This window comes from Bison bison, unplaced genomic scaffold (genome assembly GCF_000754665.1).
Source record: "Bison bison bison isolate TAMUID 2011002044 unplaced genomic scaffold, Bison_UMD1.0 scf7180017864503, whole genome shotgun sequence".
Taxonomy (NCBI): Eukaryota; Metazoa; Chordata; class Mammalia; order Artiodactyla; family Bovidae; genus Bison; species Bison bison.
Window position 1 is genome coordinate 6,659,899 of NW_011495061.1, and position 24,068 is coordinate 6,683,966.

The 24,068-nt window shown below is 35.9% G+C and overlaps 1 protein-coding gene across 1 annotated transcript in view; it reads right to left on the reverse strand.

Moving 5' to 3' along the window:
* The window catches only part of SBF2 (SET binding factor 2), a 502,701-nt gene that overhangs the window by 208,087 nt on the left and 270,546 nt on the right, over nt 1-24,068 (reverse strand). Inside the window, exons 8-13 of the mRNA XM_010829324.1 lie at nt 23,960-24,068; nt 21,598-21,711; nt 18,642-18,719; nt 17,412-17,525; nt 16,753-16,881; nt 12,286-12,384 (exon numbers count right to left, since the gene is read on the reverse strand). Coding sequence (XP_010827626.1) covers nt 12,286-12,384; nt 16,753-16,881; nt 17,412-17,525; nt 18,642-18,719; nt 21,598-21,711; nt 23,960-24,068 — 643 coding nt within the window. The remainder of the gene's footprint in view (nt 1-12,285; nt 12,385-16,752; nt 16,882-17,411; nt 17,526-18,641; nt 18,720-21,597; nt 21,712-23,959) is intronic.

Genomic DNA, 24,068 nt, shown 5'->3' on the forward strand with positions numbered 1-24,068 from the left:
TTCTTTTTCCTTCTGAACCTGCATTATTTATGTTGTACATTAAGCTCAATATTGCCCTACATATTCTCTGGACAGTTAAAATGGCCAACCAGCATCATCTACCAGAGCTGCTCCCCACAATTCTGATTATTTGGCCCAGACCCAGATAAAGGAAAGGCAGGAGCAGAGTAGAAGATAAAGGGAGCATGTCAGTAACAGAGTGGAAATAATACTCCTTTAAGTGTCCAAAAGCCTGGGTTCTAGTTTTTGCTCTACTCATTATGTGATACTGGATAAACAACTTTGCTAAGTCTATAAAGGCATGCCTTGTTTTCTTGCACTTCACTTTACTGAGCTTCATCAGTTCAGTTCAGTCGCTTAGTCGTGTCTGACTCTTTGCGACCCCATGGACTGCAGCACGCCAGGCTTCCCTGTCCATCACCAACTCCCGAAGTTTACTCAAATTCATGTCCATTGAGCCATCCAACCATCTCATCCTCTTCGTCCCCTTCTCCTCCCGCCTTCAATCTTTCCCAGCATCAGGGTCTTTTCAAAAGAGTCAGTTCTTTGCATCAGGTGGCCAAAGTATTGGAGTTTCAGCTTCAGCATCTGAGCTTCATAGTTACTATCTTTTTCACAAATTGAAGGTTTGTGACAACCCTATATCGAACAAGTCTATTAGCACCATTTTTTTCCAACAGCATTTGTTCACTTTGTGTTTCTGTCATGTTTTGGTAATTCTCATAATATTTCAAATTTTTTCATTATTATATTTGTTAAGGTGATCTGTGGTCAGGGACCTTTGATGTTATTATTGCAAAAAGATTATGACTTACTGAAGACTCACATGATGGTTAGCATTTATTTTTTTAACAAAAATAGTATTTTTAAATTAAGGCACATACATTGTTTCTTTTAGACACAAATACTATTGCACACAACAGACTACAGTATAGTGTAAACACAACTTTTATGTACACTGGGAAACAAAAAAATTCACAAGACTCACTTTATTGTGATACTTGCTTTTCTTCAACTCACAATATTTCCAAGTGCCTATACTTACACTTCTCTTAAAAGATTCCTGAGCTGGTGAAATCAGATCAAAAACTTGTTCCTGCCAAGGTAGCCCTCGTATACACTTTGTATTCCCCCTAATATACAAAGATACATTAGCAAAGACAGAAAAAAATAAGTAAATTCCTAAGCCAAGTCTTCACAATCACCACTATCTAAACTATATGCTGAAAAAACTGTTCTAAAATTACACCAGATTAACACCAATATCACTGGTCTGGAGTTTCTGAAACTGCCCTTTCCAAAAGCAGTATGTTTGTTCTCTGTTCTTTAAACACAATATCTAAGATACTTTATCTTCTCAAAAATTATAAATATACATTTTCTAAAACTCATTGGACAGATAATTCTTTCAGGCTGGGGAGGTAATTCATGTGAATTTTGAGTTTAGAGTCATTTAAAGTATATTTGTCACTATTTCTGTTTCTATATACACTATTTTCTTTATAATAAAGTTAAAACTAAATATATTTCCTATGATGTAAATAATATTTATTACAGTGAATTTTAAAACATGGAAAAATAAAAGTAGAAAAGAAATCTTCTTAGTGATGATAGTATCTTTTCTAACATATTTTATCTCTCTGTCTCACTACATATTCTTCTTATTCCAAAAATAACTTAAAGTGGTTTACAAAAATAAAGATACACATATTGATTGCTTCTAGTCAAAAATTCGGTAATGTTACAGGTTCATTCTAAACTGCATAAGCAAGACTGAAGATCTAAAAATAGTCAAGGGAATTCTGAAGAACAGTAAATGGAGAAGTCAAACTCTCCAGATTATAAAACTTATATAAAACTTTAATAATTAATACAGTATGGTAACTAGTATCACTGAGGGTTAAAGGGCTAATGAAATCAAGAAGCCCAGAAACAGGACTATAAGTGAAAATGTGATAGAGATGGGAGGCACTGTAATTCAGAAGGAAAAGTTAAAACAGTTCAATGAAAGAGAGTAATACAACCAAGTATTTTTAGCTCATGGTCTCTGATGTCAGACTGCCTGGATCAAATCCTAGCTTAGCCACTCACTAGTAGTGTGACCTAGTGTAGTATCAATTCTCTTACTACTTGTGTTTTAGTTCCCTCATCTGTAAGGAAGATAATAATACAATACCTACTTCATAAGGTTCTTGTGAGAGTGGAACAAATTATTATAGGAAAGCTTTATAACATACACACACATATTTCCCCTGAACAAATCTAAAGCTCTTTTCCAAAAGTCTAGAGTATATTCATCTGAAAAATGTTCAGTCATTGCATATTCTATGGCATGACACCAAGCTTCTAAAACTAAAACCCCACTTCTTTTTCCATCGTATCATCCATCTATTCCCATATATTTCCATCATATCACCAGCTACTTATATTTTTAACAACAATAGTATTCAATAAGGGTTTAAATAAAAATCACTTATTAGAGAAAATATATAGCTATTCGTCACTAACAGTGTTTTTCTTCTCATAACCAAATCCATACACAATTTAGAACAATAAGCATCTAAAACAAAAATAACTTTAAAACAAAGTTCATCTTCTTCAGTTGTACAGATAGTCTTCATAAAATTCAAATTATGGGTTAAAGTTACTGAATAATAATATATTTAACTGTTTTTAGAAAATTCAAGAAAGGCTCATGCCCCAAGATCTAGTATTGAACACTATTTGGTTTTCCGGCTGCCGTATCTGTACACTGCTGCCCTCTAACGGGCAGTATGGTAATTATAAAGGACTACATTCACCACCTTGCACCCAACTTGGTTGTATAATGACTTCTGAGAAGACAGCAGAAATGAGAGACATTTTAAGGCTGGTTGAACTCCGCATGTTCTTGGAAACATGTGATCTTATTTATAACTCCAAATGAATTTAGAACAATCCCTTGAAGACTACTGAGCTCATTAAAAACCGCAGACCAATTTCATTGTTTAATCACCATGTTGAAATAAGAAAATGCATTATTTTCCAATAGAACAAAAGAAGCAGCCAAATGGTCAACTCTGATTTTCGAGAAGTGCAAATATTAAGTAATAACTAAGGATTTAGACAACCACATACTTAAGGTGAACATAATTCTGTCCAAAGCAACGCGTTGGCAAAATGTACTATTGTTTAGAGGAAATTTTAAAGTTGGATAATGATTTTCAAGAAATGAGCTCTGTAATCCTGCTTTTAGAGAATACTTTATCAATGGGAAACACAATGATTTTCTCAGACTTGAGAAACTGACACATAAACCATCTGGTCTGGAAACATGGATTTTTCTTTTGGCAAACTAAATGAGAATATGCCTAGGGCTTACAGAAAACAAGGCTGAGAAAGCATTTCAAATAAAAGCAAAACAAAAAAAAAAGGTCCAAACTCTACTGGAAATTCAAAGTAGGCACATTGGGGAAAAAAACTTCTTCCACACTGGTCTCAACAATGAATGATAAATCAATGTGTCTCTATCAGAGGCTACCAAGTTTCCCATATTAGTTTAGGTATTTAACAATTATTTAATGTGCACCAATCATATCTACAGCTGTTATACAAATTCTTAAAAATCCATTCAAATACAGCCAAAACAAAACTATCATTGGACTGAATTGCTAAACACTGACAAAATGGACTTTTGGGACTTGCCTCACTGTGAACACATTTGCTAGAATGAAACATCCTCAATTTTCCATCTCACAGAATTAATTAACAGAATTAATATCTCATCCTGAATACAAAGAAATCTGGTGTATGACTTTAATATTTGAAGTGCTGGCTGCCCTAATTCAAGGTTTATTGACCTTGACACTATTGACATTTTGAGCTAAATAATTCTTGTTTGGCAGTGAGGGGTGGGGAAAAGTGGGTGTCTTGTATATTGTAAAATGTTCAGAAGCATCGTTGGTCTCTAACTAACTATATGCCAGTAGTATACTCTCTGGTTTTGACTACCGAAAAATGTCTCCAGACACTGCCAAATTTCTAGGGGAACAGTTTGCCCTTGTTAGAACAACTGCTCTATTCATGACTCTAGAATGGAGGCTGCGTGTTCTAAGACATGTATCCTTTTTACAAATACCAAAAGAGCACAAGTGACTAGCTAAGAGACTTAATACTCTCACACAGCTGCTGGCATGCAAATTAAAGCCATAAAAGATAAAACTACAAACCTATTAAAATGGCTAAAATTAAAACATCTGAGTACACCAAGTGTTGGTGAAGATGCAAAGCAAAATATATTACTGGTGGGAATGCAAAATTGTATAGACTCTTAAGAAAACAGCCTGGAAGTTTTTTATAGAGTTATCATCTTGTTACCACTTTTCTAGCAGTCTATTCCTAATTACTCACTCAAGAGAAATAAATATGTTCACATAAAACCTGTCAGATTGATTATATTCTTTGCAGCCAAAGATGGAGAAACTCTATACTGTCAGCAAAAACAAGACCTGAGACTAACTGTGTCTCAGATCATGAGACATCCTTACTGAAAAATTCAGACTTAAAGAAAGTAGGGAAAACACTAGACCATTCAGGTATGACCCAAATCAAATCCCTTATGATCTTACAGTGGAGGTGACAAATCGATTCAAGGGATTATATCTTGTAGACAGACTGCCTGAAGAACTATGGACAGAAGTCCGTAACACTGTATAGGAGGCAGTGACCAAAACCACCCCAAAGAAAAAGAAATCCAAGAACGCAAAATGGTTGTCTGAGAAAACTTTACAAACAGCTAAGAAAAGAAGAGATGTGAAAAGTAAAGGAGAAAGGGAAAGATATAAGCAACTGAATGCAGAGTTTCAAAGAATAACAATGAGAGGTAAGAGAGCCTTCTTAAATGAACAATGCAAAGAAATAGAGGAAAATGATAGAATGGGAAAGACTAGAGATCTCCTCAAGAAAACTGGAGATACCAAGGGAACATTTCATGCAAAAGATGGGCACAATAAAGGACAGAAATGGCAAGCACCTAACAGAAGTAGAAAAGATTAAGGAGAAGTGGCAAGAATATACAGAAGAACTGTACAAAAAAGGTCTTAAACTGCCCAGGAGAAACACAATGATGTGGTCACTCTCATCTAGAGTGGGGTGTGAAGTCAAGTCGGCCTTATGAAGCATTACTAAGAACAAAGTTGGTGAAGGTGATGGAATTCCTGCTGAGCTATTTCAAATCCTAAAAGATGCTGCTGTAAAAGTGCTGCACTCAATATGCCAGCAAATTTGGAAAACTCAACAGTGGCCACAGGACAGGAAAAGGTCAATTTTCAATCCAATCCCAAAGTAAGGCAATGCCAAAGAATGTTCAAACTACCACAGGATTGTATTCATTTCACATGCTAGCAAGGTCATGCTCAAAATCTTTCAAGCTAGGCTTCAACAGTATGTGAACTGAGAACTTCCAGATGTACAAGCTGGATTTAGAAAAGGCAGAGGAACCAGAGATCAAATTACCAGCATCAGCTGGATCATAGAAAAAGCAAGAGAATTCCAGAAAAATATCTACTTCTGCTTCATTGACTATGCTAAAGCCTTTGACTCTGTAGATCACAACAAACTGTGGAAAATTCTTAAAGAGGTGGGAATACCAGACCACCTTACCTGCTTCCTGAGAAAGCAGGTATGCAGGTCATACCTGTATGCAGATCAAAAAGCAACAGTTAGAACAGGATATGGAACAATGGAGTGGTTCAAAAATGGGAAAGAAGTATGTCAAGACTGTGTATTATCACCCTACTTATTTAACTTATATATAGAGTACATCATGCAAAAAGCCAGGCGTGATGACTCACAAGCTGGAATCAAAATTGCCAGGAGAAATATCAACAATTTCAGATATGCAGAGGATACCACCCTAATGGCAGAAAGCAAAGAGGAACTAAAGAGCATATTGATGAGGCTGAAAGAGAAGAGTGAAAAAGCTGGCTTAAAACTCAACATTCAAAAACTAAGATCATGGCATCCGGTCCCATCACTTCATGGCAACTAGATGGGGAAAAGTAGAAACAGTGGCAGATATTATTTGCTTGGGCTCCAGAATCACTGCAGATGGTGACTTCAGCCATGAAATTAAAATACGCCTGCTCCTTGGATGAAAAGCTATGACAAGCTAGACAGCATATTAAAAAGCAAAGACATCACTTTGCTAACAATAGTCTGAGAGTCAAGGGCAAGATTTTTCCAGTAGTCATGTATAGATGTGAAAGTTGTACCATAAAGAAGGATAAACAAAGAATTGATGCTTTTCAATTATGGTTCTGGAGAAGACTCTTGAGAGTTCCTTGGACAGCAAGGAGATCAAACCAGTCAATCCTAAAGGAAATCAACTCTGAATATTCATTGGAAGGACTGATGCTGAAGCTCCAATAATTTGGAGTCCAATACTTTGGCCACCTGATGCGAAGAGCTGACTGACTGATAAAGACCCTGATGCTGGGAAAGATGGAGGGTAGGAGGAGAAGGGGGTGACAGAAGATGAGATGGTTGGATGGCATCACCGACTCAACGGACATGAGTTTGAGCAAACTCTGGGAGATAATGAAGGACAGGAAAGCCTGGCATGCTACAGTCCATGGGGTTGCAAATAGCTGGACATGGCTTAGTGATTGAACAACAAAAATCTTTGAACATGTTTAGTGTGGTTTTACTCACAACTGCCAAAATTTTCCTTCATTTGCTTAACAGATAAATAAAACTCTGATTAGCCATAAAATGGAGTAGTGCTCAACAATAAAAGGGACTGATTCATGCAGTGACAGGAATGAGTGTGAAATGCCTTATGCAAAGAGAAACCAAACTCAAAAATCTACATAAGGATACTATGAAAAAGGCAAAAACTAACTACAAAGACAGAAAACAGATCAGCTGTCAAGAGTCTGAAGTGAGAGAAGGATGTGACTGTATCGGAGTAGTAACAAAATCTGGGGGAAGATAGAAATGTTCGATGCCCTTAGTGTTGTGGTGATTGCATAACTAGATTCATTTGTCACAATCTACTTAATTGTACATTAAAAATGGTAAATTTTACTATAGGTAAATTATATCATAGTAGATCTGACTTAAAAATGAACAAACAAATAGGATGGAAGAAGGAATTTGATTTTTATGCTCTGGGTTGAGGGCCTCATTTTATCATAACAATCTAAGTGTTTATGTTTTAACTTTGATGATTGCAATATTTTACTTCTTTCCTATAAAAACAACAATAAGAAATCCCTTTATTCACAGTTGCCAAAGAGTACAAATATCATCCGTTTAGATCAAATGTGCCTAGTAGTAAAATTAACTTTCTGCAGAAATGTAAAGGAAACAGACCTAATCGATTTAGAATGGCTATTCCTGCATTTGGGCTTTCTTTTCTCATTAGAATTTTCAAACCTATCTGTTTCAATGCTGGGCAATGAAATACCTATTAAACACAAATAGAAATCTCATATTATAAGAAAGTCCAAGTCCTCTCATTTTTCCTTTAATTTTTAAGAAAACAGACAAATGACACAATCTAGCAAATGATTATGTACTACCACAGGTGCAAAACAAATAGAAAAACTGCACTGTGTAAAACAGCAAAACACATGTCCAAATGATTGCTTGATGCCTCAGAATGGATGCTGATAAAGTGCTTGTTCTGGATTATTTTAATACTCTCATTTTGCATTCAGCTAGTTGATTATTATAAATGTATACTAAGACTCATAGAGAAAGAGCAGTGCAGGAGTTAAATATGCTGTCATCAAAGATGACAAATATGCAGACATCAAAGATTCTGAAAACCAAAATAGGCAGTCATAGTATTATCAACTGGGCATGGAAAGAAAAACTCTACCAATATATGGCCAATGAAAATGTTCATGGTATAACTTTGCCAACACTTACACATTTGTCTCTAATGGATTTATTTGTTTTCCTTCTTCATTCCACCTCCCCTTTCCCCTCCCAAACTCACCAGAAACTTTTATTTAAGAAGCTCCAGAAAGTTAAAAGAGCAGCTAAATCCAGCAATTCATCCCTCTCACATCTACTCACATTCCTGCTCTCTGAATAGCACAATAAAGGAGTGGTGATAAGAAAGTGAACAATTAAGGTTCGTATCTGAGGTACTTCAAAGGGAAGTAAAACAGAGAGGCTAGATACACATACCAGACTTCAGTGCAATCAAGTATTTACAAACAACTGAGTGGAATAACCAGGTTTCAATTCTAACCCAAAACTAAGGAAACAGTCAAATTATATGGTTGGCTTTTGCTTACCAAAAGGGAATTTTAGAAGTGTGATGATTAAAAAAAAAATGACTAGTTAAAAATAGAACCATCTGGATTATTTTCCTTGCACTGAGACCATCCTTCCTCCCTCCCCTCAGCTTCCTGTACAACCCAAGAAAGTAACTTTACCATCCTGACTGCTTTTTAACTTTAAATATTTATTTTAGGAATGTTAGGACCATCAAGAACTTTAGAATCACAGAACTAAAAGGAATCTCATAAAGTCTGCTGACAGTCCACTGGGATATTCTCAAATACTCATTCATCATATACGTGTATCCTCTTCTCAAGGATATTAGTGGAATCTTGTACCTAGAAAATGCCTGGAACTAGTACGTGCCTAATATACATACTGAATGAGTAGATTTGATTAAATTAAATGGTACAGAATTAGACTGTGGAGGGGGAAAAGCTCAATAAGGTCTCAAGAAATGAGAGAACATCTGAAGAGCGATATCCATATCTTACCCAATAATACAATCCCTCATGATGATCGCCTTACTAGTGTCCGATAAGATGCAAGCTGTTTGTGTTTTACATCCACTCTCGAGAATGTGTAATTGCTAGATACTTATTTCACTTCAGTTTTCAGTTTTGTGTTGGTTTAGTTTAAGTTGGACTTCCCTGGTGGCTCAGACGGTAAAGCATCTGTCTACAATGTGAGAGATCTGGGTTCGATCCCTGGGTTGGGAAGATTCCCTGGAGAAGGAAGTGGTAACCCACTCCAGTACTCTTGCCTTGAAAATCCCATGGATGGAGGAACGTGGTGCAGGCTACTATCCATGGGGTTGCAAAGAGTCGGGCACGACTGAGCGACTTCACTTTCATTTTAGTGTAATTAGGTATCATTAAGTTATAGATTAAATTTACATTATCATTATATATTTAAGTGACTTTGTTTTTGCATTATAATGGCTTGGCACATGCCCTTCCATACAACGCATACTCAGTCCTGTGATAGAGACAAACCTGTGTCGGAACAGAGCTCTGGTCACTTACTGGCTATAGAATTTTGCAGTTCTGGAATAATCTTGTAAAAACTTAAGAAATAAACATTCAGTTATTAAAGAGATCAGTCCCAGAGTCTCAAACATTGTTTCCCATTTAATGTTTTGCTATTCTCTGAAATCCATAAATAAATCACTCCTAGTGAGCAAAGAAAAAAACTTTCTAATCTTCAATTTCCTAACATACCGACATCTGCCCTATCTATCTCAAAGGGCTATTTACAAGACGAAATGAGAAAATACATTAAAGGGCTTTATAAAGAAAAAAGTATACAGTCAACCATTGGAAGTACCACTACTTGTCCAACTGGAGATAAGTCAGCCTAGTGGGAGTGAAAGAACATAGTCTTAGGTATTGTAGAGATGAAAATTCCTGAATTTAAAAAATCTGGATTCAATCACTTAATAACCATTTAATAACCACAGGATCATGAATCAATTATTCCCAGTAAAATGGGGATAATGACACCTATCTTACATTGTAAAGATTAGAGATAATGTATGTAAAGTGCTTAATCCCATGCCTGGCACGTTGTGCTAAACACTCAGTATTTATTCTTATTACAATAGGTCAACAGAATTTTCTCACATGAGCACCCTACACATTAGTTCTATACAGTCACCATAAATGGTAAAGCCAAGCACAGAACACAAGTTTTCCTTCTGATAGAACTCTTTTTTAAGTTTTAGCATATTGAACAAGAAACATATTGGACACAATTTTATCATATTGGACACAATTATAAATGTGAAATTTAGGATATCAGTCCAAGGGATAAGTTTTAAAATAACTTCAGAAATAAAATTTATAAATAATTGAATAATCATGAAACAGAGAAACACAGTTTAGTATCCTGCTTTTATCCAACTGGTTCTTAGATTTCGAAAGGATGTTACAACCCACTGATTAATGACCCAACATCCAAAAAGACCCACCTATTCAAATATGAAGTTAATTAAGCAATACCACACGCTAGTAAAGTAATGCTTAAAATTCTCCAAGCCAGGCTTCAGCAGTATGTGAACTGTGAACTTTCAGATGTTCAAACTGGTTTTAGAAAAGGCAGAGGAACCAGAGATCAAATCGTCAACATCCACTGGATCACTGAAAAAGCAAGAGAGTTCCAGAAAAACATCTATTTCTGCTTTATTGACTATGCCAAAGCCTTTGACTGTGTGGATCACAATAAACTGTGGAAAATTCTGAAAGAGATGGGACTACCACACTACCTGACCTGCTTCTTGAGAAACCTATATGCAGGTCAGGAAGCAACAGTTAGAACTGGACATGGAACAGACTGGTTCCAAATAGGAAAAGGAATACATCAAGGCTGTATACTGTCACCCTGCTTATTTAACTTATATGCAGAGTACATCATGAGAAACGCTGGGCTGGAAGAAGCACAAGCTGGAATCAAGATTGCCGGGAGAAATATCAATAACCTCAGATATGCAGAGAACTAAAGAGCCTCTTGATGAAAGTGAAAGAGGAGAGTGAAAAGGCTGGCTTAAAGCTCAACATTCAGAAAACTAAGATCATGGCATCCGGTCCCATCACTGGCAAATAGATGGGGAAACAGTGGAAACAGTGGCTAACTTTATTTTTCTGGGCTCCAAAATCACTGCAGATGGTGGTTGCAGCCAGGAAATTAAAAGATGCTTACTCCTTGGAAGGAAAGTTATGACCAACCTAGAAAGCATATTAAAAAGCAGAGACATTACTTTGCCAAAAAAGGGCCATCTAGTCAAGGTTATGGTTTTTCCAGAGGTCACGTACGGAAGTGAGAGTTGGACTATAAAGAAATCTGAGTGCTAAAGAATTGATGCTTTGAAACTGTGGTGCTGGAGAAGACTCTTGAGAGTCCCTTGGACTGCAAAGGAGATTCAACCAGTCCATCCTAAAGGAGATGAATCCTGGGTGTTCATTGGAAGGACTGATGTTGAAGCTGGAACTCCAATACTTTGGTCACCTGATGCGAAGAGCTGACTCACTTGAAAAGACCCTGATGCTGGGAAAGATTGAGGGCAGGAGGAGAAGGGGACAACAGAGGATGAGATGGTTGGATAGCATCACCGACTCAACGGACATGGGTTTGGATGGACTCTGGGAGTTGGTGATGGACAGGGAGGCCTGGCGTGCTGCAGTTCATGGGGTCACAAAGAGTCGGACATGACTGAGCGACTGAAATGAACTGAAGCAATATTAGGATACTGATCCCAAATCCTTCTTAACTATATTTTCTTTAAGATACATCTCCCCTCAACTTTACACTGGAAGACAATACTTCTCATTTATTTTCCTTTTTTTAGTAAAAAGATTCAACCCTGAAAATCTTCGCATGCAGGAGAAATAAGCCAGTATCCACATTAGCCAGTATCCACTTTTCTGTGTGCATCTTCTCTTCTCTCCTGGTATCCAAATACAGACTTTAACACATTCCAGTCTTTAACTTACTGCGTTTCTTTATCAGGGAATACTTTCACCCTTGAGTTTGTATGGCACCTGACAGTTTTCTTTCTTTAAGCTTTTCATTCCTGTATATTCAAAGCAATGCACCTCGAAGTTTTTCACGATACAGTGGACAGTCACTGTACCAAGCTAAAGCAGAATACATCGGTCAAATCTGTCCCAGGTAGTTGTGGTCTCCATGAGTCTAATTGTTACATCTCAAAAATATTCAATATGCTCTTAAGAAGACAGAGATCCAAATGAAAATCACAATGAAGGCAAATGATAAACTGGAAAACTGGGACTAATATGTTTTCATAATGTATCAATTGACAGGAAAATCACTTTGAAAAATGAGGTCTATTTTGATGCACAGTACCAACTTTAATATTTTGGAACTCATAGTCTCAAGGGTTTTAAATCAGATCAAAAAAGATCATCACTAGGAATATGAAGCTTTTGAATTTTTCAAAGAAAATACTTTATTAATACTTTTAAAATTAATGACTAAATAAATATACTTACGTACATTTTTAAATAGTTGCTCAGCAAGTTCTCTGACATGCTTTATCATCTTCATTGGGTTATTTTCTTCAACTTTAATTCGCTCTACTTCAAAAGCTACCACCTTGGAAAAAGAATCAAATGATAAAGTATCAACTGTAAAATATGCTGAATTAGCAAACCATGTGATAATTTCACACAATTTGCAAACTAAAAAGCATACAATATGTATATTATTATTAAAACAAAGTATTTTATATTTTTACTGGGTTTCACTTCTATTCTAGAGTTAATCAAGTCCTTGAATGTTCTGGTGGTCTCTCTCTCTGATGATTCAGGTCCTGTTTTTTCTTGGGAAAGTCATTATTTTTGGAACTCAATGAGATTCTCTCATTCTGCAGGCCTCACTCAGAGAATTCTCTCACTCAGAGAATTTCAGACAGTCAGAAAGTCTCCAAACATTTCCCTAACTCACAAAATATGAAGTAAATGTTCAAGTTGGGTCACTCTAGTCCTAGTTCTGCTAACAGCGTGATTTGAAACAAGTCACTGAGACTCCTGAAATGCAGTTTTTTCATCTCTAAAATAAGATTAAGAACAAGATGACCTTAAGGCTCCTTCTAGTTCTCAAATTATAGAACATCTGATCCATTTCCTTACCAACTGATTTACTGGAAGAACCATGTTAGTGTGTACACCTGGAGTGGAGCAAAGAGTATTGACAGGAAAAAATGAGGTAGGAGGAAGAAGTAAATAGATGGATTTTTTTTAAAGGGTATAATATAGGGATTTTCATTCTAGCAACTAATAGATTCACGGGAGCAGACAGACATATAAAACTATGACTCCAGCTATTGTAGGCCAGCATTCAGAAGGATATCCAAAGAAAGTCAAATGCTTCTTTCCTTCTAACAGGTCTATTTGATGGCTGTCTGTGGATAAGACAACAGACAGTGCTCAAAACTGCTCAAAGTTCCATAAGCCTTGTGTGTGGCAGGCTGCCCTCAGCCAAATGAAAACAAGGCAAGAGCAAATGCAATTTTCCTAAAAGCACATTCCCCTGCAAGCCAATTAAGTGGCCGAAGAGAATAGAAGAAGAAATTACTTAGGTCTGAGGTCTCATTTCTTTTAGGCCCTTGACAGAAGTATATATAGGAGTAACTGGCTTTCAAGTAATAACATTAATAAGACATTAAAAATCATCACTGTAGACTGAACAAAGAAGTAGATGAACACTAAGGGGAGACTAACAGGAATTAGTCTACTAGGAATCTTGGACAGGTCCTTGCAGTATTATTGTTTTCAATGTGAAGAATATATATATACGTATCTGTTGTGTATATGGACTTCTCTGGTAGCTCAGACGGTAAAGCGTCTGCCTGCAATGCGGGAGACCTGGGTTCGATCCCTGGGTCAGGAAGATCCCCTGGAGAAGGAAACGGCAACCCACTCCAGTATTCATGCCTGGAAAATCCCATGGACCGAGGAGCCTGGTGGGCTACAATCCATGGGTCGCAAAGAGTCAGACATGACTGAGCGACTTCTGTGTGTGTGTTGTGTATATAAATGTACATAATAAAAGATAAGTTGTCATATAAAGTTAGAGACATAAAATACAGCTTAATGCTGACTGGTGGCTTTCAGAGTCATCTACTTGGGGAAAGTCTGTAGGAGGTGGTGAGATATGAGCAGAGTATGAAAAATGGACAGAAAAGGAGAAAGAGAGCACTTTCTCTCTTTATAAGGGCAAGGGAAGCACTTATAAAAATAGAGTCTGTGGCAAGCTGGCAAGCAAGTTTTCTGGAAGTAATCGATCTGACTTATTAGTTGTAATGAAGCTGAGAGAAAGTATCACTAAAAGAATTTGTATAGAAAGAAAAAGGGTACATAAACCCAAGTTACTATTTCAAATGCTTGAGACTAATAAAATGTAGGTGCTAGAAAGGACCTTGGGGAGCACCTAATTCATCCACATAAATCATTATATATCAGTTACTTAGTTCAAGATCTAAAGGGTGATATATGTTAGTATTAGGTAATCAATGATCAATCATATTAGAGAATCAGAGATCAATAAGTGACCAGAAAAAACTGTCCACCTCAGGGCACTCTCTCCGAGATCTTCACATGTTTTGTATTATTATTAAGTAAAGCATTTGGTATAGATCTCCATACTCAGAACTAAAACATGTACCTTTTCTTTTATTCTGACTTTACTTAACTATCTTTACAGAGAATAAAAGACCCTTCTCTAAACAAAGGTTATGAAATAAAACCTGTATGAAATAAAACCACCAGTAGCAACAAAAGTCCATATAGTCAAAGCTACGGGTTTTCCAGTAGTCACATATAGATGCGAGAGTTGGACCATAAAGAAGGCTAAAGTGAAAGTGAAGTCACTCAGTCGTGTCCGACTCTTTGAGACCCCGACTATAGCCTACCAGGCTCCTTAGTCCGTGGAATTTTCCAGGCAAGAATACTGGAGTGGGCGGTCATTTCCTTCTCCAGAGGATCTTCCCAACCCAGGGATTGAACCCAGGTCTCCCGCATTGCAGGCAGACGCTTTACCGTCTGAGTAAAGAAGGCTAAGCACCGGAGAACTGATGCTTTTTAACTATGGTGTTGGAGAACTCGTGAGAGTTCCTTGGACTGCAAGGAGATCAAACCAGTCAATTCCAAATGAAATCAACCCTGAATATGCATTGGAAGGACTGTTGCTGAGGCTGAAGCTCCAATACTTTGGCCACATCACTTGAAGAGCCAACTCACTGGAAAAGACCCTGATGCTGGGAAAGACTGAAGGCAAAAGAAGAACGGGGCAGCAGAGGATGAGATGGTTAGATAGCATCACCAACTCAATGGATATGAACTTGAGCAAACTCTGGGAGATAGTGGAGGAAAAAGGTGCCTGGTGTGCTGTAGTCCATGGGGTTTCAAAGAGTCGGACACAGTGACTGAACGACAACAACAACCAGCAGCGTAATAGGGTCACTGTTACTATTCTCCATTACTCTAGGTACTAGGAGTGGTCTTCTTTTACAGACTTCTGAGAACTTCTACATTTCTTGGTTCTAACATAATGCTCTTCCAGAAGTTTAAATGGGAGTAAGAGTCATTGTTCTATCTATCAGAATGGGCTTCTATGAACATAGTTAATGATAAATGGAAAGATGCATCACAATAAGAAAAATCAAAAGTAACACAAAATAGCATCCTTATTTTGAGTTGCATCTGCTCAAACTTTTCCTTTATATGGCCAATTCCTGGAACAAAAGACTAATTCCTTGAACATAGAGACTAAATCTGCCTTTCATATATTTAATATCTCCTAAAGGAAATACGAGCTCTGGGTTGGGAAGATCCCTTGGAGAAGGGAAAGTGAAAGTGAAGTCGCTCAGGACTCTTTGCGACCCTGTGGACTGTAGCCCACCAGGCTCCTCAGTCCATGGGATTCTCCAGGCAAGAATACTGGAGTGGGTTGCCATTTCCTTCTCCAGGGGATCTTCCCAACCCAGGGATTGAACCTAGGTCTCCCGCATTGCAGGCAGATGCTTTAAACTCTGAGCCACCAGGGAAGCCCAAGTGAAAGTGAAGTCGCTCAATCATGTCCGACTCCTTGCGACCCCATGGACTATAGCCTACCAGGCTCCTCCCTCCATGGGATTCTTGAAGGGAAGGGCTCCAGTATTCTGGTCTGGAGAATTCCATGGACTGTATAATTGATGGGGTCACAAAGAGTTGGACACCACTTAGCAACTTTCACTTTCAAAGAAGCTACACAAATGCCAGAAAAAAATCAGCATTAGTTAAGAATGGCTTAGCTAAATGCAAAGAAGGTGCTAATTCTTACTTGAAATTTGCTATATTTTCCAAGGATTAGTACTTAAGAAAACACCCTGATTTGTGGTTCTTTTATGGAGAAACTGAAATTGTGGCCTCCTTACTTTATTTTCCAAGCTTTGATTAAAATAAAGATAACCAAAAAATAAATAAATAAATAAAAAAGAATGGCTTAGTTAAACTACGGCTCTAGGACACAGATTTAATGTAATAACAGTTTGAAATAACATATTTATACATTAAACTTAGACCTTTCTCTCTATAAAACTGGTAAGTTCTACTTATACAATCACTGTCAATTTTTCAAAAAGATTTTAATCAACTATTTAAAATTCAATTATTCAAGGAAATTTCCTGGTGGTCCAATAGTTAGGCCTCTGAGCTTCCAACACAGGGGGTACAGGTTTGATCCCTGGTTGGGGAACTAAGATCCCACAAGCCAAAAAAGTATTCAGTTGTTCAAAATTTCTATGTATTTTACTTCTGAGACATCCTATAATTATATTTTTTTCTAATCCACATTATAAACACCAAGATCTGATACATACAATAGATATTTTTTTATCTTAATTAAATGTTTAAAACACTGCTTCTCTACTTTTAGCTACTAATTTTGCCTGTAAATAATGAATTCATTTGATAATAAGTATACCTCATCAAAGAGATCACAGGATCTATAGGGAGGACCTCTTTCTGAAACAAAACCTGCAAATGCCATTCCATTGAGAACTTTAGTGAGGAAATCATTCTCAACTAGACCACGCTGTCCCAAGAAAGCTGTCTGTAAAGAAAAACAATGTGAAATGAATAACTTATCACTTAGCAATGGATGAATGAATGGTCAAAACAGAAACATACTAGAAAGATCAAAGCCTGAATAAACGTCTTCATACATAAGTATGTTGTCATAAAATACATTTCTCTCTAGAAGGGCTTTGATACCTGAAATACTACATGTATTGAATAAAAATGAACCTGTCTGTAAAGCAGGAGTGGAAATCAGAAATAACCTCAATTTAAAAAAAAATCAATTTAAAGTTAACATATTCTAAAGGAAAATATATCAGTTCCACAGTATTATTAAAAATTATCAGACACCTGACACCAACACAACACTGTAAATCAACTACATTCCAAGAAAAATAATTAAAAAAGAAAAAAATTATCAACTAGCCACACAAAGCAGAGATATTAAATAAACAAATGTGATAGATTAAACTCAAAATACATGGCTAGAAAAAGACTGCCAAGTTCTTTTAATTAAATTAGAGTTTACATTTTGGACAGATACAGTATGGTATTAGATCTTACCTTGTGAAAATGTATTACTGGTTCTGCGTGAATTCTTATAAGCTGTAAGCATGATCTATATCCTTGGAAAAGTTGTGCAAATAATCTAAGAAAAACTGCACGCACTTCCTTATCCTGAAAATATAAGAAGAAACATGTTAGATAACTGAATTTCTTAAAAAAGAAAAGAAAAATCACAAATTAGAAAGTTGTAAAGAACCTAAGAGATTATTTAATAAATCTGTGCTTCCTATGCAGAAGTCTCATTTGTAGCAGAACTAAGTAGTGGGCATCTAGTCTGTGCCATGGTTGGACAGTGTAGGCCATTAAATAGTTCCTTTAAAAACTGAACCTAGTAAAACTTTCCTCTAGTACATCCAATTTTCCTCTCAGAAAAAAACATAAATCAGAGAGGCTCTGCTTTCACCATGTTAGAGAAGGGCATATTTCCCAAGACATTTGATTTTTATCTCCATCAAAAGAATTACTGTTACAATACAAAAGAAAAAACTCAAGACTATTTTAAAAGCTTATGATATTATTCCAAAGTTTATACTAGTTCTAAAAATCTATTCTTACATTAATATAAAATATAACTTAAAAGTCTGTTTTGATAATTCAGATTTTAAAAAAATCATAGTTTTAGAACTCTAAGGAAACTCTCAGATTTAGTCAATCCCTTATTTAATAGATGAAGAAATAATTGAAAATGCTTCATAACTCATCAAAGGTATGCAGTTCTATAACTTTCCATACTGGCCGCAAAGTTCATCACTAAGAAATGCACTGATCAAAATAAAAAAGGGGTCTCTGCTGTATAGTCACTCTTTTATGACTTTCAATTGGAGCTACATTTATCCACTCACTCAAACTTGATTTTCTCCTGTGACCAACGACCTCTGTTTCCATTTTTTATAAACTTCTCTTTTTTATCCTTGCCTGACCCTTTCGATTTGATGCTTGGCACAACTTTTCAGGCTCTAATCTAAGTTCTGATTTTTTTGTCCCATACTTAGTCATGCTTCCTCAGAGAAACAGTCTTAGCCTACTCCTCTCCCAATCAATGTACTGCCTGTGGCTTCCCCTTCAGGAGGTCACAAGGTCAATCAGTGGCAATTCTCCTAATTTCTAATTTGGCACACATTTACTAGGCTGTCCATCTAACTCTCACTATACTCAGCTTCTTTGAAAAATATACAAAGAAAAGAAACTCTTTTTAAAAACATCAATCTTAAATATTAAACTTCTTACCAGCATTTTTGAGTGGGATAAAGCTGTTCGTGGAGGGGGAAAAGCATGATCTGCTACTTCCAAATCTGGATGTAGAATCTAAAGCAAAGAAGCTCTGTTATGTAAAATACCAATAAAACCTATTATTTGATCTACTGGTGGCATTAAGATGAAACAGTCTCAGTATGTGAATTACAATATATTCATTCCCTCCATGAAATACATTAGCTGAGGCAGCTCTGCATGTACTATGCGAAAAGATGTTCAAGAAAAAAATATTCAATTAAAATACCCATTACAGGGAAACACACATAGTTTGGTTTCATTTATTTGAATATAGCCGATCCCTTCTCCAGGGGATCTTCCCAACCCAGGGATTGAACCCAGGTCTCCCACATTGCAGGTGGATTCTTTACCAGCTGAGCCACCAAGGGAAGCCCAAGAATACTGGAGTGGGTAGCCTATCCCTCCTCCAGGGGATCTTCCTGACCTGAGAATCAAACTGGGGTCTCCTGCATTGCAGGCAGATTCTTCACCAGCTGAGCTGACAGGGAAGCTGAATACCGAGCTACCAGTATTACCAGCCAAATACCAAGCTACTACTATATATAGTAGTATATATCATATACATATATTTCATTTATATGATAAACATATAAATGAAAATGTAAAGTTCTGAAATACACACTAAAATATAAAATAGTAGTCACCTCTGAGAGAGAATGGTCTAGGGCAGAGCTATTTATCTATACAGTTGAAAATCTAAAGCATTTATTTTTATGTTTTTTAAATATAATTAAAAATTAATTAATTAAAATACTGAGAAGAAACAGAATAAGTTTGTGAACCTCCCAGTCCAGAGGGGTGACAGTATAACACAATGTGACAAGTATTATAAATACATAAAATAATAATATGTGAATATAAAGTATAATTAATTCAACCTAGAGAAAGTCAAAAAAAGAAGGCAACATTTGTGTTAGGCTTTAAAGGCAGGCAGGCTGAGGGGGCACGTGGGAAAGACACATCCATGCAGGGCTTACACAGGGAAAATAATTCTGCATCCGTAAGCAGCAAATTTTTGTCTTTGCAGAATCACTTTCAAATACTGAAGATTTGGTATTATAGACCAAAAAGCTCAAAACAATACTTATGAAAGACACCAAAATATCAATAATATTTATAATCTAGTCATCAAATCATTATCACAGTATAATAACATCTTCATGTCTATAAAAATGTCCCTGATTATTACACTGTGTAACCATCAGATTATAATTATTTACTGACCAAATGAAGCTGACATACTTGTATGTCAAATCTCCCACACAGTCCATCAAATATGATATCTTTTTAGTCTTATACACTTATGTACACTGTAGTATATGATCCAACAAAGTGTTTGAAAACTGCATAAATAGACATACTCAGTTCCACCAACTCTGAATTTTACTCATTGTCAAGTTTGGTGGCACAAGTGTTGAAGGTTAAGGTTTAACAGGGTGCAGCAAAACCTCTACCAAAAGCCACTGACAAGAACTAAAATCTTAACCTTTGTTAATTTTGGTACTTAATCCCTGAATAAGTAAAACTATCATTAAGTAAATGTACATTAATATTTTTAAACTTATTTAATATTTCTAGAAACATAAAACTTTTTCAGTCACTCAAATACTACGGTCTTAGCTTTTGCTATATCCATATACTGCCGGTGCAATTGTTCAGCTAATATTTTTCTTTGAAATGTCTTTAAATCAACTCATCTCTTTAAATCTAGTAAATTTTCTTAGATGATATCATCTGTGAAATCACAGGTTTTGTATGCTATTTTTAATAAAATAAACATTATAGCAAATACATAATTATTAAAATTTAAAAGTTGCCACATACCACCCCAAATCATCTCCATTCTTCACTCTGGGAAAGAGGTATTTGTCATCCTTTGTATAAAACATTCATCCTACTAATAAAGACTAGGAAACAGAGGATGGAATGTGATTTGCTCAAAAATACCCAGTGGCAGGATGCTGACTGGAATTTAGGTCTCCTAAGTTCTAACCTAGTATGCTTTTTACTCTATCACACCTGGTATTCCAGATTACAAATTATAGTGGGAACAAGTCAGTCTTCTCTAAGAGTTCCCATCCTACATACCACTATAACAACACAAGGACCAACACAAATTTGGAAATTTCTGAAAATAAAACCCCTCTTGGTAATCCTAGACTTCTGAGTTCCTATCTAAGTTCCTATTTAAGGGGGAAAAAGATTTTAAACAGCTCAGACTGGAATACCATTCAAGAAGAATATGAAAGCCTTAATTTTAGTAATAGCTTGAAAGGGAATGAAGAATTTCTAAGTTTCAAATTTCTGATGATGGGTAAGTGGGCAACTAAAATGTCGGTAAAATACAATACTGTGCCTTGTGCTTTTAAAAATAAACAAAGGTTGACAAAAAATCAATTTGCTTCAATGAGAAGCACTCAGATCACAAGATTTCTTACAGCTTCAATGCACAGAATACTAGACATTTATCAATAAATTACATCTTTTCGTAGTAAGCTGGAAACACTGGCCAGTCCTTATCGCACTGCTTTGCAAGAAGCACATCTACCAAAGAGAAGTGAGATGTCATTAAGAAAGGTGAAGGAAAGGGCACAGGTGCTAGCTTATAATGAGGGAAGTTAGGAGAATCAAGGATTTTGAGGCATAGTCTGGTCTTATTTTCAGAGGTGTGTTTCTAATACCTAGAACAAATATTCACTTAGGATTCAAAGTATATTCTTTAGATAATATTTTGTAAATTATCCTATTCCAACACTATATGAGAATACATCTATATATTTTAAGAACATATAACTCTCGTTTTTAAGTAATTACACTGTCAATGAATGATGTCCAATTACCTTAGTTTAGATTTAAATCAAGAGAAAAATACTTCAAGAAATTAAGTAAATTAAGAAAGAATATATCATACCAAAGAAAGAGCTGCTTGAGTCTGTTGTAGAAGTGGTTCCGGAAGGGAAGAGAGGTGAATACATTCAGGAATTTTAATAGTGCCTCCATCCAAGTCAGCTATGATTACATCTAACTGAAGAAGATAAAAAGAATATATAATTAATAAAATGTCTTTTTAGATTGATTTTCAGCTACTGTATATTTCCCAGTTTCCTCTGAAATTAGATGTGGCATATGACCAAGTTTCTGCTAATGGAGCGAGAAAAGTGATGTGCACATTTTCAGGCATTCAAAACAGAGGTCCAATCAGGCCCTCCTATGCTTTCTTTCCTCTTACCATCGCTGAAACTGAACTAACAACACAATCTTGAACACATTCAGAGGATGACAATGCCTAAGTGGATTCTAGCGGAGAAACAAGAAGCAAACAAGCATGGTCCTTTCTTGAATGAGTTCATGGAACAAACTGGTCTGACATAATGGAACACTTCTACAAACTGCTGCATGAGTGTTAAATAAAATTCCATTTTGTTTAAGCCATTGCATTTTGTATGCTTTATTATAGCAGTTCAGCCATATCCTAAATAACATAGTAATCATAAGAGTTAACAAGCAAAGCAACTAGTATACATCAAAACAGTACTGTTTAGGTAGCTAAATCACTAATTTTTAGCATTTTACAAAATCTATTTTAAAATAACATGAAAAATGTAATAGAGAAACCAGTCAAAATGATTGAAGGTATTATGTTGCTAACAGGATTAAAATTAATTCTAATTTATTCAATGAAAAGTTAAGAAATTCATTTTTGTCAATATTTGGTTTGTCTAACTTCCACAGACTGTTTTTATTTACTGGGAAAAAAACTGTCTACAAACCTGATGAGTGTGTTTTTAATTAGTACTAATGAGGTTTCACTTAATGTTTATGCATTTATAGGTATTTTTGTATGTTGATATCAAAGTTAAAAAGGAACCAGATATCCATATGTAAAGTCAGAAAAAAGAATGAGGGTCCTGTTTATAACTGCAATGTGCGATGGTCTTCTGTCAGTTTAAATGACAATTATGATTTGATTACAATTGTAATTATACAAAAGTACCTACAGAGCTTACCTCTTCACTGGCATTTATAACTAAAATAAAATTAGAATAACAAACTCTTTAGGATTTGTGAATCACAGATGTCATATAACCCAACCTTTCAATGAAGAATTTTTCTTAAACTCCCTGAAAACTGTAATGCAATCTGTTTTTGCACTCTACTTAGAGTACTCTTCACATAAGGAGACACATTCATTATACCGGGCAGCTCTATTTACTTGAAAACTCTTAGACTGAGCAGAAAATTGTTTCTATATCCCACTATACCCACTGATTCTATTTCAGCGTCTACCCCTTCTTTCTAAGACAGCTACTTAAATATATATCTTTAGCTATCAAATAACATTAGGTTATTACCTGTGAAAATTTTCTTAGGCCCTCAAAGAATATGGTTTCTAAACTCTTGACATCCTAAATGTCCTTCTATGAAGTTCAATTTTGTTACAGTCCTTCTTAAAGCACACTACAGAGAAGTAAACTTATTTTTAATAAGTTTACTTATTAAACTGGTTGAATAAGAGCTGGTTGAATACAGAGTATTACTTTCTCTCCTTTAGTATTTCCATTTAGTATTAAGAACAGAATAATCTGGGGGCAGAAGTTGGGGGGAGCTCACAATAAACTTGTATTCCTCCAAAACCCTTCATTCTTTTGCAAATGCTTTTTGCTTTTTGCAAGTGAAAAAGTGAAAGTAGCTCAGTTGTGTCTGACTCTGTGTACCCATGGACCATACGGTCCATGGAATTCTCCGGGCCAGAATACTGGAGTGGGTAGCATTATCACAGACCTCATTTCAAAAGATGAATAAATTAAAGCACTCATAATAAAAGCATAAATAGATGGCTAAAAATGGATAATTTTATCTTCCTTTCTCATATGCGAAATGAAGAATATAGAAAGATAAACTTAATATGCCAAAAGAGGGAAATTTTAAAAGATTAGTGAATTCATTTTATAAATCTCCTTTACTTGCTGTAAGGAAATATTAATGTATTTAGGTTTTTTAATGATGCTGTGCTTCCAGCCAATCTTTTCTATTGGAAATGGAACAGATTTGAAAATAGTAATTAGTTGAAGTGCTATAGGACTGAGGTCACGGCAACTCACTCCAGGATTCTTGCCTGGAGAATCCCACAAACAGAGGAACCCAGCAAGCTACAGTTCATGGGGTCGCACAGAGTTGGACACGACTGAAGCGACTTAGCAGGCAGGCAGGACTCAAAGAAATGTAAGAAACCTCTGACCTCAATAACTAGCCATTTAAAGATGAATACTTACAAGTTCATGAACATCAGTTTTAAAGACAGAATGTACTCCAATAATGAAAGGCGTCGGGGAACTCAGAACTTCCAGGAGCTGAGCCGGGAGAATAGGAATATAAGGGTAA